At 40.9% G+C, this 12,947-nt stretch overlaps 1 protein-coding gene across 1 annotated transcript in view; it reads left to right on the top strand.

Annotated features, from left to right (window-relative positions):
- Window positions 1–12,947, top strand: part of KLHL32 (kelch like family member 32) — a 77,002-nt gene that overhangs the window by 20,472 nt on the left and 43,583 nt on the right. Inside the window, exons 4-5 of the mRNA XM_063125762.1 lie at window positions 3,275–3,382; window positions 12,615–12,713. Coding sequence (XP_062981832.1) covers window positions 3,275–3,382; window positions 12,615–12,713 — 207 coding nt within the window. The remainder of the gene's footprint in view (window positions 1–3,274; window positions 3,383–12,614; window positions 12,714–12,947) is intronic.

The following is a 12,947-nucleotide window of genomic DNA, read 5'->3' as shown; positions in this document are numbered from 1 at the left end:
GATTACTTTCCCTTTCCTACCTTCTTCAGCACCAGATCTTGTTCCACCTCTGCTACTTGTTCTGATAGACATAAGGAAAGGCTCCACAAAATGTAACCCTGTTCTGATGCTATATGGGGGCTGCCTTGACGGTGCCGCATTGCCCCTAAACCCCACGGTTTTGCTTCTGTGGGGTGGCGCTGGGTAATCCCTACACCAGGAGGAAGCACGGGTTTTCCGGCAGTCATCCGGGTACTGGAGCTGCCCCTCTGCCTCCCTCCTCCCGGCTTCTGGCGACCAATCAGGGAACACCTCCACAGCAAAGCTAGAGCGACGTTAAACTCCGGAAGGGCTGTATTCACCTCAGTCCAGCCGAAAAAGAGTAAATTCCCAACATTTTTTATTCGCAGCTTCGCGGGAAAGCCCCACAGTGGCTGCGAGGTGGCTGCTGTGTTGTATAACCAGTGCAGCACCACCACGCAGCCACCGTGGGGCTTTTAAAGTGTATAGACAGCCCCATGGTCACTGAAACACTTCCTTTTCTTATGTTACCCCACCCCTTTCCACCACCTTATTACTTGTCTTACTTTACAACCTCTTGGAATCTTCAGTCCACTGACCCTTTTCTTCTTTCCTCCTGTTTTCTCTTCCCTTTGGCTCTGCTGTTTTCACCTGTAATTTATGCCCAGGTATTGTGTGACTAAGCAAATCCTGAAAATATGTTGGATGTATAACTGGGATACCAAATTGTGCAGGAGTACATTCTTTGATCTAGAAAGTCTTTGGAGTGAGCAGAGGGTTGTAAAAATCCTGCAAGCACTAAACAAAACAGAGGACAAGTAAGCTCATCAGCTCAACTCCAGGATGTCTTTCTAATACCAGATTGTTAGAAGGTCCAGATAGCAATGTGAACAGGTACTGCCTGTGATGGACCTACAGATCTGGCCTTATATGCCAAGCTCAGTTGACTGCATCCTAATCCCATTTTTTTTTCCATTCTCTTCTGTGGTTTTAAAAGTAACTTCTGAAAAGAAAATACTATTGGAATACATTTTTGTTCCTTTATGCTCTCTCCTTGCTTGATTGCTTCATAGACCCTGTTCAGAGGACACACTAAGCCACAGTGGTTAAGCATTCTGTGCTAAACACTATGGCTTAGTGCGTTGTGTGAACCATTCCTAACCATGGAAGCTGCACAACCACCATTTAAACATGCTTAAGTTTAGCATGTTATCTGAACAGGTCAACAAATTTATTGATAGGCTTAGTAAGAAAAATCTTGTCTAAGGAATGCAAGATGAGACATGCTACATGGCAGTTTTCCAGGCCTTCTCCCTCCAAGTCCTTTCACAAGGAATATTTTGTGAAATGGTGTGTATCTGAAATACATTATTTATACATCTCTTGTGAAAAGCGTAATAATATTTCATCTTATCTCAAGATTTATAAAGGGAACAGTTTGAATTTTGAAATATTTACTGAAGTGTTTTCTGATTGAGCATAAGTATATGAGATCTGATTTCTTAGAAGCCCAATAAATCTATTTGGGATGAGGAAAGGGGAAAATCCAGTGGGTAAAAGGGCACAGTCACTTTTATAACGTTAAATACAAGAATCAGTCTCTCTTTCTCTGCAGTATATACTAGTGTCAAAATGTCCATTGATCATGTAGCTCTAGCATTGCTAATCAGGGACATTTCTCTGTGTTTATATAATTCAGAAAACTGTTAGGCTGTAATTAATAATGGTGTCTCCAGTAACAAACAGAGGACAAAAGGAGGTCACTGAATTGATCTCACACTTGGAGTTATGAAGTCATTAAAATGGGGTTTTCTATAGCATTATATTTGGTAAAATTGATGGGTGGTAGGAGTTGAGCCTTCAGAGTATTACATGCACAGTCTGTTTTCTACTGTTGTTCACTATTTCATACTACAAATAAAAATGACTGTGTTTTGATTCCAGCTTAAAAGCCAGAGTTTTTGATCCGTAATTACCATTTCAGTACAATTGTAAATTGGTTTCAGAGAGAAATTGTAATTGCTAGGATTTTTAAAAGCTTGAACTAAATTTATACCCTTAACGGTCTGTGGGGGTGTATGGAGCTGCCTGCAGGCTTGCAACCCAGGAGGCATGACATTGAGGATCTGAGGGTATGATCCTATGGGCTGCATATGAGGCAGCTGTGATTTGCATTCCCGCAATACCCCCTTTTTGCCTTATCTCATTTGATTGAATAGTGGGAGTAGTAATGCTTACCATGTGAATGCAGACTGCATTTCAAGCGTTCCAAGCATCTTATATATACTCCCAGCAGTCTTTATAACAGTCCTGTCAGGGAGGCTGGTTTTGTTATATTCCTATTGCAGATAGGAGGTGAGGCTGAGAGAGGCTCACTAAAGGCCATGTAGGACATTCATGGCAGGGTGGAGGTGGTGGGGGAAGCAAAAAAGTATTTTGTTTTGTTTTGAGAAATGTTGTTGGATGGGCCATTCAAAGACCAATCACTTCTTAAATATCCCAGGATTCATAGGTTAATTAACTCCTGGAGTTAATTATTTGTGGCCATTTTGGATATTCAACCCACAATCGTGGCTTGTCATGTCCTGCAAATCTGGCAGTTGTAGGTTATCAGCATGATTAACAAACCGCCCAGAACCTTTAGGCTGTTTTAGGGCTGTGGATGGTTTGTTAACCACGACAACAACCCACCCTCACTGAGTTCGCACAACAGCAAACCATGGTTGCATCTTGAATAGACAGTTTGGTGCCCACAGACACCACGGGTTGTCGTGGCTTAAATAAGCCACAGTGAGGTATGGTGATTGTGCGAACCCAGTTAAAATGAAACAATAACGTTGACTTCTGAAATATGGTAGATTGTATATTGATTGATCACCACATTGGGTTGTATCCAGATTGGCCATTTTGTGAGCGGAAGGGGTCCTTTTATTCACAGATCCACTGGAGGCAGGGAGGGTGACTTTTTCCAGTTTCCTCGTTCCGTCCCCTGAATTGCCACTCAAGCTGCTCTGGAGGGTTACCCAGCCCTCCAGAGCAGTTTTCAGAAGGCATAGGGGGCTACAGGGGGAAGGAGGAATTGTGATGGTCTCCTTCCCACCCGTTCTCTCCAATGTCAGCAGAATTCTGCTACCTGCTCTGCTGGATCCAACCCAATATTAATAAATGTCTTAATTAAGGAATAGCAACAAAGCAATAATAATTCCTGATATTTAATGGGAACTTCTATGCTTGATCGTTTTAATACAGACTCATGTTTTATTTCTTTTCTTAGGCAATGTTCAGCCTTTGTATGGTTGAAAGTGGAGCAGATGAGGTGAATTTACATGGCATCACAAGCATAGGTTTAAAGCAAGCTCTGGACTTCGCATATACTGGACAGGTATAGTACTAAAATCCTTAATTGCTCTATAAAAATGTACGGCCACCTTGGAATTGGTAAACAAGTCTGAGTTGACTCAAACAAATTGGCAGAGCGCAAAAAATGGTTGGCATGAATCCAGTGTGTGTTGGAGTGGTCATGTGACCACTGCAGCACATGCTCTATTCACAGCTCATTCTACTATATCATAACTCCAAGTTCCTATAGGTAGTTCTCAGAGCTCCTTTGTTTCTGCCAATAGGAGGAATGTAGCAGTTCTTCAGTGGTTTTCTATACTTGCTTTTAATATGTACTCCCGTTGAATGGCAGCAGGTGATCAGAAATGCTTTTCCTGCTGCTTATCTCACAGTGTTTTGGTTGAATTTATTTGTCTTTTGCGGGAGTGGGTGGGTTGGTGTGATGTTGAAGTTTTTCTTACATACAATAGGTTATGGCTGGGAACCAGAGAATCCCTTGCATTGATGGAATACACTTAAATTTGTACAAGAGGCCCCTCAATTTCCACTGGTTTCCTCCTACTGCAGCTCCCTGCACCACATTCCAGGTGATCCAGCAAGCCTCAGGAGTGGGTTTTTGGGGTGTGTGGAAGGCTGCAGCTGGAAGGGGAAAGCTCTATCGCTCAGGTTTGGCTTCTGCTTTTTGGAGTCCATCCCTACATACTGCTTTGTCTTCTGTTACTATTGTCTGTTGTAGTTGCTGAATAATTTTTAAGGTAAATAATATCTAGAGTAGTATAATTGAGTTGTCTGTACCTCAGCCCAAGAGCCAAAGTCCTAAAATCTAAGCAGATTTGGCCCCATTGACTTCAGTGATGTTAAAATGGTGTTGACCCAAGTATTATTTCGAAATACTGTGAACATGACAGTTTTGTGTTATACGGACTCCAGCCTGAGCTGCCTGAATAATATACTTTTTAAAACAAGTCTACTAAAAGAAGATACTTTAAAACATGTCTACTGAAATAAGATATTTTTGTACATTTGGGATGTGTAATTTAAGCATTGCATTTGGCCTTTGAAAATGCCCAGTTATGACCATATTCAATTTGAGTCCATTTTGACATGACTAAAGTGTATAGTCCTTGTAATCAACCAGTGTTGAGTTTCTTAACATACAAATTTTCCTTGTTATGGATGTGGATTGAGCTATTGTAACTATGTGTGCCAAGTGGGAGTCTAAAAGTTTTATTTTACATATGTTGGAATGCTTTCCCTGTAAGACAATCTTTCAGATGTTTGTAGCTGCTGCCAGAGCAGTGAGACGCCTCTATGCCCATGAGGTGACTCAAAACCATTGAAGTGTTAATGGTGAAAACTTCAAGGTATTGTGTGGGTGTAATCCATAAATGCTATTAACAAATAATTGGATTTGTGCATGTGCCTCCTACACACTACTCTGAAAAGTCTTAGTCACAACAACTGTTGATCCATACATACAGTATTACCAAGGGAGTAGGATATTTTCTTTCTGAAATGGAGAATTTCTAGTGCCTACCCCTCCCATGAGTAAACCATAACTCTGTGTGGTGTCACAACAGACCTAATTGAGGAAAATAAATAAATAAAACAATTTAAATCTTGATTTTGTTCTGACTTTATACTGTTAGTTTTACCCTACCCAGTGCCTGTTTACCCTACCCTGTGCCTGTTTGCATTCTCTTCCCCTCCTTATTGTTTTATTATGATTTTATTAGAATGTAAGCCTATGCGGCAGGGTCTCGCTATTTACTGTTTTACTCTGTACAGCACCATGTACATTGATGGTGCTATATAAATAAACAACAACAACAATAATAATAATAGTGCTTTGTTCAAAGCAACAGATATTCCTGGCTGTTTTGTCTTGCTGGTGTGTGTGTGTGTGTGTGTGTTCATTTATCCATATTCTCTTCCAATATGAGAATAATATTGTTCAGAACTCACCCCTGTTCTCCTTCTTTTGCTGATAATGGCTCCATCATGTAGCCCACTCTTCATCAGATATCTGTAGAAGGAAGCGTCTCTCAGTTTAATGAGACTTGCTTAGGAATCGGTTTAAAAATTTTGACCAAAATCTCCTGGCATAAAATCAAAGGAAAGGCTACTTTTCCAAAATGGGAAAGCATCTGAAAATTCTTTGTATTGTAACTTACAAACAGGCAGTGCCTGGCCAGCTGGCTTCTTGAGAATTTTCCAAAAATGACACTGCAACTAGACCTGTTTCTAGCTATGAACCCCCCCAACTCCCCCAAGTCCACTGTATGATTTGTTTTTTCGTTTTGTTTTGTTTCTTTTTCTTCAAGCCTAGATGGTGAATCAGCTATCTCAGCCATTCACCACAAGCACAAACTATGGTTTGGCTTGCTGTGGCAAACCTCCCATTTCAGTTTCTGGCTCAACTATTGTGTCCAGATGATAGATAGGCATGGCACTGCTCCTAGATAGAAAATGAAATACTATTGGTTAATGTAAATGTATGAAAATTTAAAATTACTCAAGCTTGAATCAAGGTCCAAGGTAATGACCTGGTTTGCACGTCGCAGTGTTTAACCCCAAAATTGCTGGCGAGAAGTACATGAGCCATTTCTACACTTAATTAACAATGCAGGAGCATTGCGTTCCTGGATGGTTTTGTGGTGTCTGAAACTAGAAACTCTGGAAAGTTTATAGACTGAACAACCCAACAACAAACCATGGGTTAACTCTGGGTTGTTTAACCTATAAGCAACCCAGAATTTTGGGTTGCATGTCATGAAACAACCTACGAACACCACCACATTCTAAGGTTGTTAATTAAAAGTGGAAATGGCTACTCACATGGTCAGCTCATCCATGGCAATTCTTGGGGGTAAACTACCTGGGAATTGTCATCTTTACATGTGAACTGAAACAAATGGAAGGTAAAGTACTGGGTTGGACTGGCTAAAACATGACAAGATGAATGTTTAGTGATTATGTGCTCAATAAATAAACTTTGGTAATAGAATAAACACAGTAAGAACCTTCTTTAGACTCATACAATCTGTTCTGTTTTCAAGGTGATTTTGCTGGGTATATATCATATAATAAAAGACATCTGTTTTTATCATTTGAATTGTTTATAATTCCTAAAATTGATATTTAGCATTTTTATTCATAATTGTAGAATAGGAAGGGATCAACAGACATCCAGTCCATTGTAGAAACTTCCTTGCAACATCTCCCCACAGATCTGCACCATCCAGATTGTAGTGGGCCATAGAAAGTAGGTGCACTATAGAGAGGTGTACTTGCCCAATAAATAGTTGAAGATGATTCTAGCAACGGGGACTCTTTCAAAAGGGGATTTTGATATGGCTTTGAGATTTGTTCTTTAAAAAGTAGCTCTACATCTTTGTTTCTGCATTTTAAGAAACATCTGTCCTTCAGTATGTATTTATATGTTTGGTTAACAGAATCAAGGTGATATATTCATCTGTCCATTTCGGTAGCTGAAAAAATACACTGGTAGTAGTGCGAACAGTTCATCTTCATTTGTAAAGCTAGCAACAGTGACCTGTGTAATGTCATTTTTGTTTTGTTTTTTAAATTTGGGGAGAAATGTACAACATTGATGCTTGTTCAACAAATTTGGACTATTAGCATGTAACAGCAGCATTCAAGCGGGACTGTATGCAATCCATTTCCAGTTTGCAGCAACAACCTACATATACCTCATTCATTGGTTGTTAGTGTGATGTCTAAATCTGGAGATTTTGATGCTGTTTATATATAATGGTAGCAAATCGTGCCAGGTGTGTTCTACAGCCTTTTTGAATGTTCAACCCCTGGTCAGGCAGATCAGGCTTTTCTACATTATATCTGAACCCGGACACTAGAGGCAAATTGTGTGTTAAACAACCCACACTTAACCTATGTAGCAACCCCCAATCAGGGTTGAAATTTCAAAATGGCCATGGAAAATGCTTGGCACATACTGTGGCAAACCTTGGGTTAATTAACCCATTATTTACTGCCGTTATGCAACCAGTTCAGCTAGGTTAAACAACCCAAAATTAACCTAAGAACAAACTATGGATTAGCTTTCATTTTTTTAGCTCACACACAACCAAAAGTATCTGGGTTCAGATGACATGCTGACAACCTTCATTGGGGTGTTTAGGTTGTTGTTGCAAACAGGATATGGCTAGCACGCTGTACACATCCCCGAAAATTTTGAGTTCATTAACCCAGGATTTGCTAACCGAGTCATTGTATGCATGTGATTGCTTGTGATCCGATCCATGCATATAGTTGTATCATTTTGTATCACAGGATAAATTGCTCCTACAAATCGTACATCAAAATCATGAAATTGGATACCTTATTTGTTTTTTTGCATTTGTAGCACAATCTAAACGAATGGAGTGGGGGTTGGGGCAAAGAAGCTCTTCACCAGCATGCCATTTGGTCTAGAGGTGGCACCGTATATATGTGAGCATTACAAGCAGATCCCAAGATCAAGAAGGACGCGGCAAAGGGATGTATTGGGAGATCCAGCTTCAAATACCCACTCAGCCGTGAAGCTCCCTGGGTGACCTTGGGTCATTCGCCTAACCTACTTCACAGGATTGTTTTGAGGATAAAATGGGAAAGGGTGAAACATGTAAACTGTTATAAACATCTTGGAGGAAAGGTGGGAAATAAATAAATAACCCTCCCCTGCTCTGCCATGCACAAGGCACTGCAGACTTCAGGTTTGTAGGATCTGCTTTGAGCTTTTTGCAGGGATGCTGGGATTTATCAACTGAAAACTGGTGCAAAAGACCTACCGTATTTCTTCGATTCTAAGACGCACTTTTTTCCCTAAATAAACAGCTCTAAAAATGGACTTAGAATTGATGGCGTCTTAGAATCGAAGAAATACGGTATGCTTAGAATTAAAGAACTCTGAGCCCAGGAATTAGTTTTGAGCACCAGAATTGAGTATCTGTCACAACCCTTCCACACAAGAACTCTCAAGTCACCCTGGATGTTTTGGACTACAACTCCTATAACTTCCAGCCTGCATGGCTAATGGTCAGCGATTATGGATAGTAATCCAAATCTCTAGGGAGCACCAGGTTGACTACTCATGTCCTAAACTTTCTTCATTTCTGCAGTACAGTTAGGCCTGGGCAGGGGGAGGTATTTTGTTGTTGCTGTTGTTAAACTGCCCTACAATACACCTGACCATTCGTGCCTCATCTACATGTGTCTAGGAGTCCATGTTGTATTGTGCTGTGTGTGAAATAGTTTACCAGATAAGTAAATATTTAATTTTAACATTTGATCTCTCCTTAAAATATACAATGCAGTTCTATTCAAACAGTACGGAAGTGAAACATTTATTTTCTATATAAAGTGGGTGTCTTGAGACCTCTAGTGAAAACAGTTGGTGTTGCAGGGATTGGATATTAAAAAGGGGAACACAGTGTCTGTAGAGGGAAACTTCATTCTCCCTGTTCAGCAGAAGCAAGATTTATTAAAATTCATTAGCAATTTTAAAAAGGATGTTTCTTAGGCAAAGCCCCCCCCTCCCCACTTCACAAGTTATGGGAAATTCTCATGATAAAACATTCACTCTCTAGCTTATCAGTTATATTGTGAATTCATGTTTAGTATTTCAGCAATCACCATGTACTTTGTGTGTGTGTATCTCTTCTCTTTTGATAGCTTGTTTGTTCATTTGGTCTTGCAGATTTCTTTGAATTGTATAGAACTAGTAGGTTTCAGGAAATAATTAGGAACATAGGAAGCTGCTTTGTAGGGATGTTCACAAAAGACACTAACTCACACTCAGTATGGCTTATTTGTTGAACTGTGGCTTATTGTGTTGTCTGAATGCAGCCAACCATGCACTGTGGCTTATTTTCTCAAACAAGTCACCTTGAAAATCCATGGCTTTTTGCTGGGTTGTTCAGGCTGGTTAACAAGCCACACTGTCTACTTTCAGACAACATTATAACCCACATTTCAACAATTAACCCAAAGTTCAAAGCAATCCACACTCAACCACTGAGTGTGGGTTAGCGTGTGGTCTGAATGCAGAGTCCAACCATTGATACATCTGGATCATTATTGCTGATTGATCCAGTCCTGTCATTGAAGCTCATGTGGCCTTTGTGGCACACAGCATCTTTAATCAGCTAAAGCTGATGCATCAGTTATACCTCTCTTAGACGGAGATAGCCTTGCCACAGTTATCCACACCCTGTTCACTGTAGATTACTGCAACAGGTTTTATATGGAGCTGCTCTGATAACTTTTTGGAAACTTCATTTAGTTCCAAACACAGCTGCTTGGCTAGTAACCAGGACCAGCACCAGGCAACACATTTAGCTATTTTTGAATCAGTGTCACTCACTGTTGGTCTATTTCAAAGGACAATTGAATGTGCTTGTGCTTACCTTTTAAAGTCCTATATGGGTTAAGATCTGGGTACCAAAAGGACTGTCCTCCTGCAGATGTACTTTTCCAAATGTACCTGTGATTGTATTCAGACAACCTTTTTTGGCCCTATGGGCACATTTAGCAATTTGAGAAATTATGCTGGGTACAACCACAAGATGGCTGCTATCATGCCCAAATGATTGAGTACAAGGCGATGGTGACTGAACCACAGCACACTAAACAACTTCTTGAACCCAGAGTTTTCAGTACCAGTAGAAAGCAATTTCATAACAGGCAAACTCTTTTTCTCTCTCCCACTCCTCTGCCAGCCAACTCATTCCCTCCATATCTCTTTCCTTCTAACTCAGGATCACCATCAAAGATGGGAGGGGTAGGGAACCTTGGCAGGTGTACAAAAAAGTATCTGGGGGTACATTTGTGCCCATGGGTGCCATGTTGCTTTCCCCTGCTGTAGTACTATTTGTTTTTATCCACAAATTAAGAGATTTCAAACTACTAATGTAAATGAAAATAACCTCCCCTCCCCAATATTGTTGAAAAGTAAATAACAATTGTTTTTTGGTGGAAATGTTGGAAGAATTTATTTATTTATTACATTTTTATACCACCCAATAGCCAAAGCTCTCTGGGCGGTTCACAAAAATTAAAACCATAATAAAACAACCAACAGGTTAAAAGCACAAACTATTCTAGAATAGTATCTAATACACTGAAATATTACTTTTGAAATAGTAATAGTGTTGCCAAAGGTACCATATGTGACCTATACTTGATGATTACATCCTGATACTAAATCTTTTAGCCTGGAAAGAGGGTGCCCACATAATACATTAGTTACCCTTGATAACCCATCACAGTTCCAGGCTCCCTCAGGTAAATCTCATTAAATGGGAGTCAAGTATATGTCTATTGTAGGTGCCCCCTCGTAGTGTGAACTTGCAGGTCAGCCCTAGCATTTGGCAGAGTGCGATTGCTGCTTAAGTCACCAGTGAGGGAGGAAACAGCAGCCAGGCACCTCTCCACCGTGCCTGGGTCCAGCTCCAGCTGAGAGCCCCCTCCCTCCTGCTACCAACTGACACTGCAGAGGCCACCAGTGAGGGAGGAAGCAGCAGCCAGGCACCTCTCCATCGTGCCTGGGTCCAGCTCCAGCTGAGAGCCCCCTCCCTCCTGATACCAACTGACACTGCAGAGGCCACCAGTGAGGGAGGAAGCAGCAGCCAGGCACCTCTCCATCGTGCCTGGGTCCAGCTCCAGCTGAGAGCCCCCTCCCTCCTGCTACCAACTGACACTGCAGAGACTTCCAATGAGGGAGGAAGCAGCAGCCAGGCACCTCGCCATCGTGCCTGGCTCCAGCTCCAGCTGAGAGCCCCCTCCCTCCTGCTGCCAACTGCCAACTAACTGCTGAACTTTGCAACTAAGATTGTAGTGCCTGAATTTGCTTTCCTTTCCCCTCCCCTCCTCCTCCCTCCCAATCCTCTTTCCTTTTGTGTCATGTCTTTTAGATTGTAAGCCTGTGGGCAGGGGCTGTCAAGAAACACTTTTGTAAGCCGCCGTGAGAGCCTTTTTTGGCTGCATGGCGGCATAAAAATGCTTAAATAAATAAAATAAATAAAAATAAGTCAGCTGATTTGGGGTTTCATGAAAAGGCAGCAAATGGTTAGATTTAGATATTGTTATGTTGTTACTGACACAGAAGGAGACATGCACCATTTTTTGCTCTGCATCAGGCAAGTACCATATTTTGGGCTGGCCCTGTTGCGAACTTACATGGATTTTTATTTTACATATATTGAATATGGGATGTTTTGCCATATTTCCTATGTGTATTCCATGCCTCCTGTCACAATAACTAGGCTGCTGTTTGGAACCTCTTCCTTCTTGTCTGAATATTAAGTATGTTCAGGCAACTGAGCACCTACATGTGTTTTAAATGTACACTCTATTTATTGGCTAACTTGGGAGCTCTCCAAGCAGCTAACATGAAAAGTTTAATGTAGATACCATTAACTTTCCAGTGTGAACCCAGCAGGGTATCTGAAAAGGTGGCTTGTCTCTGTTGGTTTCTCCCTTCCTCCTGCTATAGGATTGTTCTGCCTATTGGGGAAGGATTGTAGCCAAGTGGCCCCATGTCCTTGGAAGGTCCAGGAAGGACTAGGAAAGACGCTTGTCTGAAAATCCTGGAGAGCCAATGCGTGTAGATCAGGGGTGGGCAGAAGGTAGATCTCCAGATGTTTTGGATGCCAACTCCCAGCATTCCTGATCGTTGGCCAGGCTGACAGTGTCATGGCTGTCATTGTTTGCTTTCAACTATTCTAGAATTACAGAGAGCCTTGGCTAATGACCATTAGCAATATGATTTGTGAAGAGTGTGACAATTAAGCTTTTGCCGTGGGATATCCTACTATAAGAAGTCTCACTGATTTGGGTATCCTGTGTCAGTTTGCCAGTGTGTGGGTGCTTGAAAGGCAGATGGGCTTCTGGGAGTTGGTCCAAAACATCTGGAGCTCTATCTTTTGCCCACCCCTGGTGTAGATAATACTGAACTAGTGGTCTGATGTGTTATTAATCCACTTTCTGTGTTTCTTATGGGTATTATAGCTTTGAAAATAACCTTTGTTGGCTATAGAAATATGTAAGGATGATTCTGCCTTGCTCTTATTGGGAGGACAAACAACTGACCTTTTAATTGTAGTTTAGTATTTTGTTTGTAAAAGTTTTCAAACAAAATGCAACAATTTTAGATTGTAAAAATTAACAACTAGAAACATCACATTTAATGTTTTTAGAGCACATTTAAGGACAGATTTCTTACAAGCTTTATTTATTTTTATTTTCTAATATAGGTTCTTTTGGAGCCAGGAGTGATCCAGGATGTGCTTGCTGCAGGGAGTCACCTGCAGCTGTTGGAGATGCTTAGTTTATGTTCTCATTATCTTATCCAGGTAAGAAGAAGGAAATTGATAATTCTCTTTCCCTTTACTTGACTTCTGTTAACTTCATTCCTAAATCTCTGTTACATGTGGGATCATTTGTGAGGTTAGGATGACTACCATTAGCTATATAGCAAAGAATAGATTGGAACTACACTATATACCTTGACTTCATGGCTTAAATTGGAAAGGTAATCTTTTAGCTTTCAATGGGTTTTTTTGGTTGTTTTTTGCCTCAGTGATTCA

Source organism: Elgaria multicarinata, chromosome 4, assembly GCF_023053635.1.
Source record: "Elgaria multicarinata webbii isolate HBS135686 ecotype San Diego chromosome 4, rElgMul1.1.pri, whole genome shotgun sequence".
In the NCBI taxonomy this organism is placed as follows: domain Eukaryota; kingdom Metazoa; phylum Chordata; class Lepidosauria; order Squamata; family Anguidae; genus Elgaria; species Elgaria multicarinata.
This window is presented reverse-complemented; position numbering and strand designations above follow the sequence as displayed.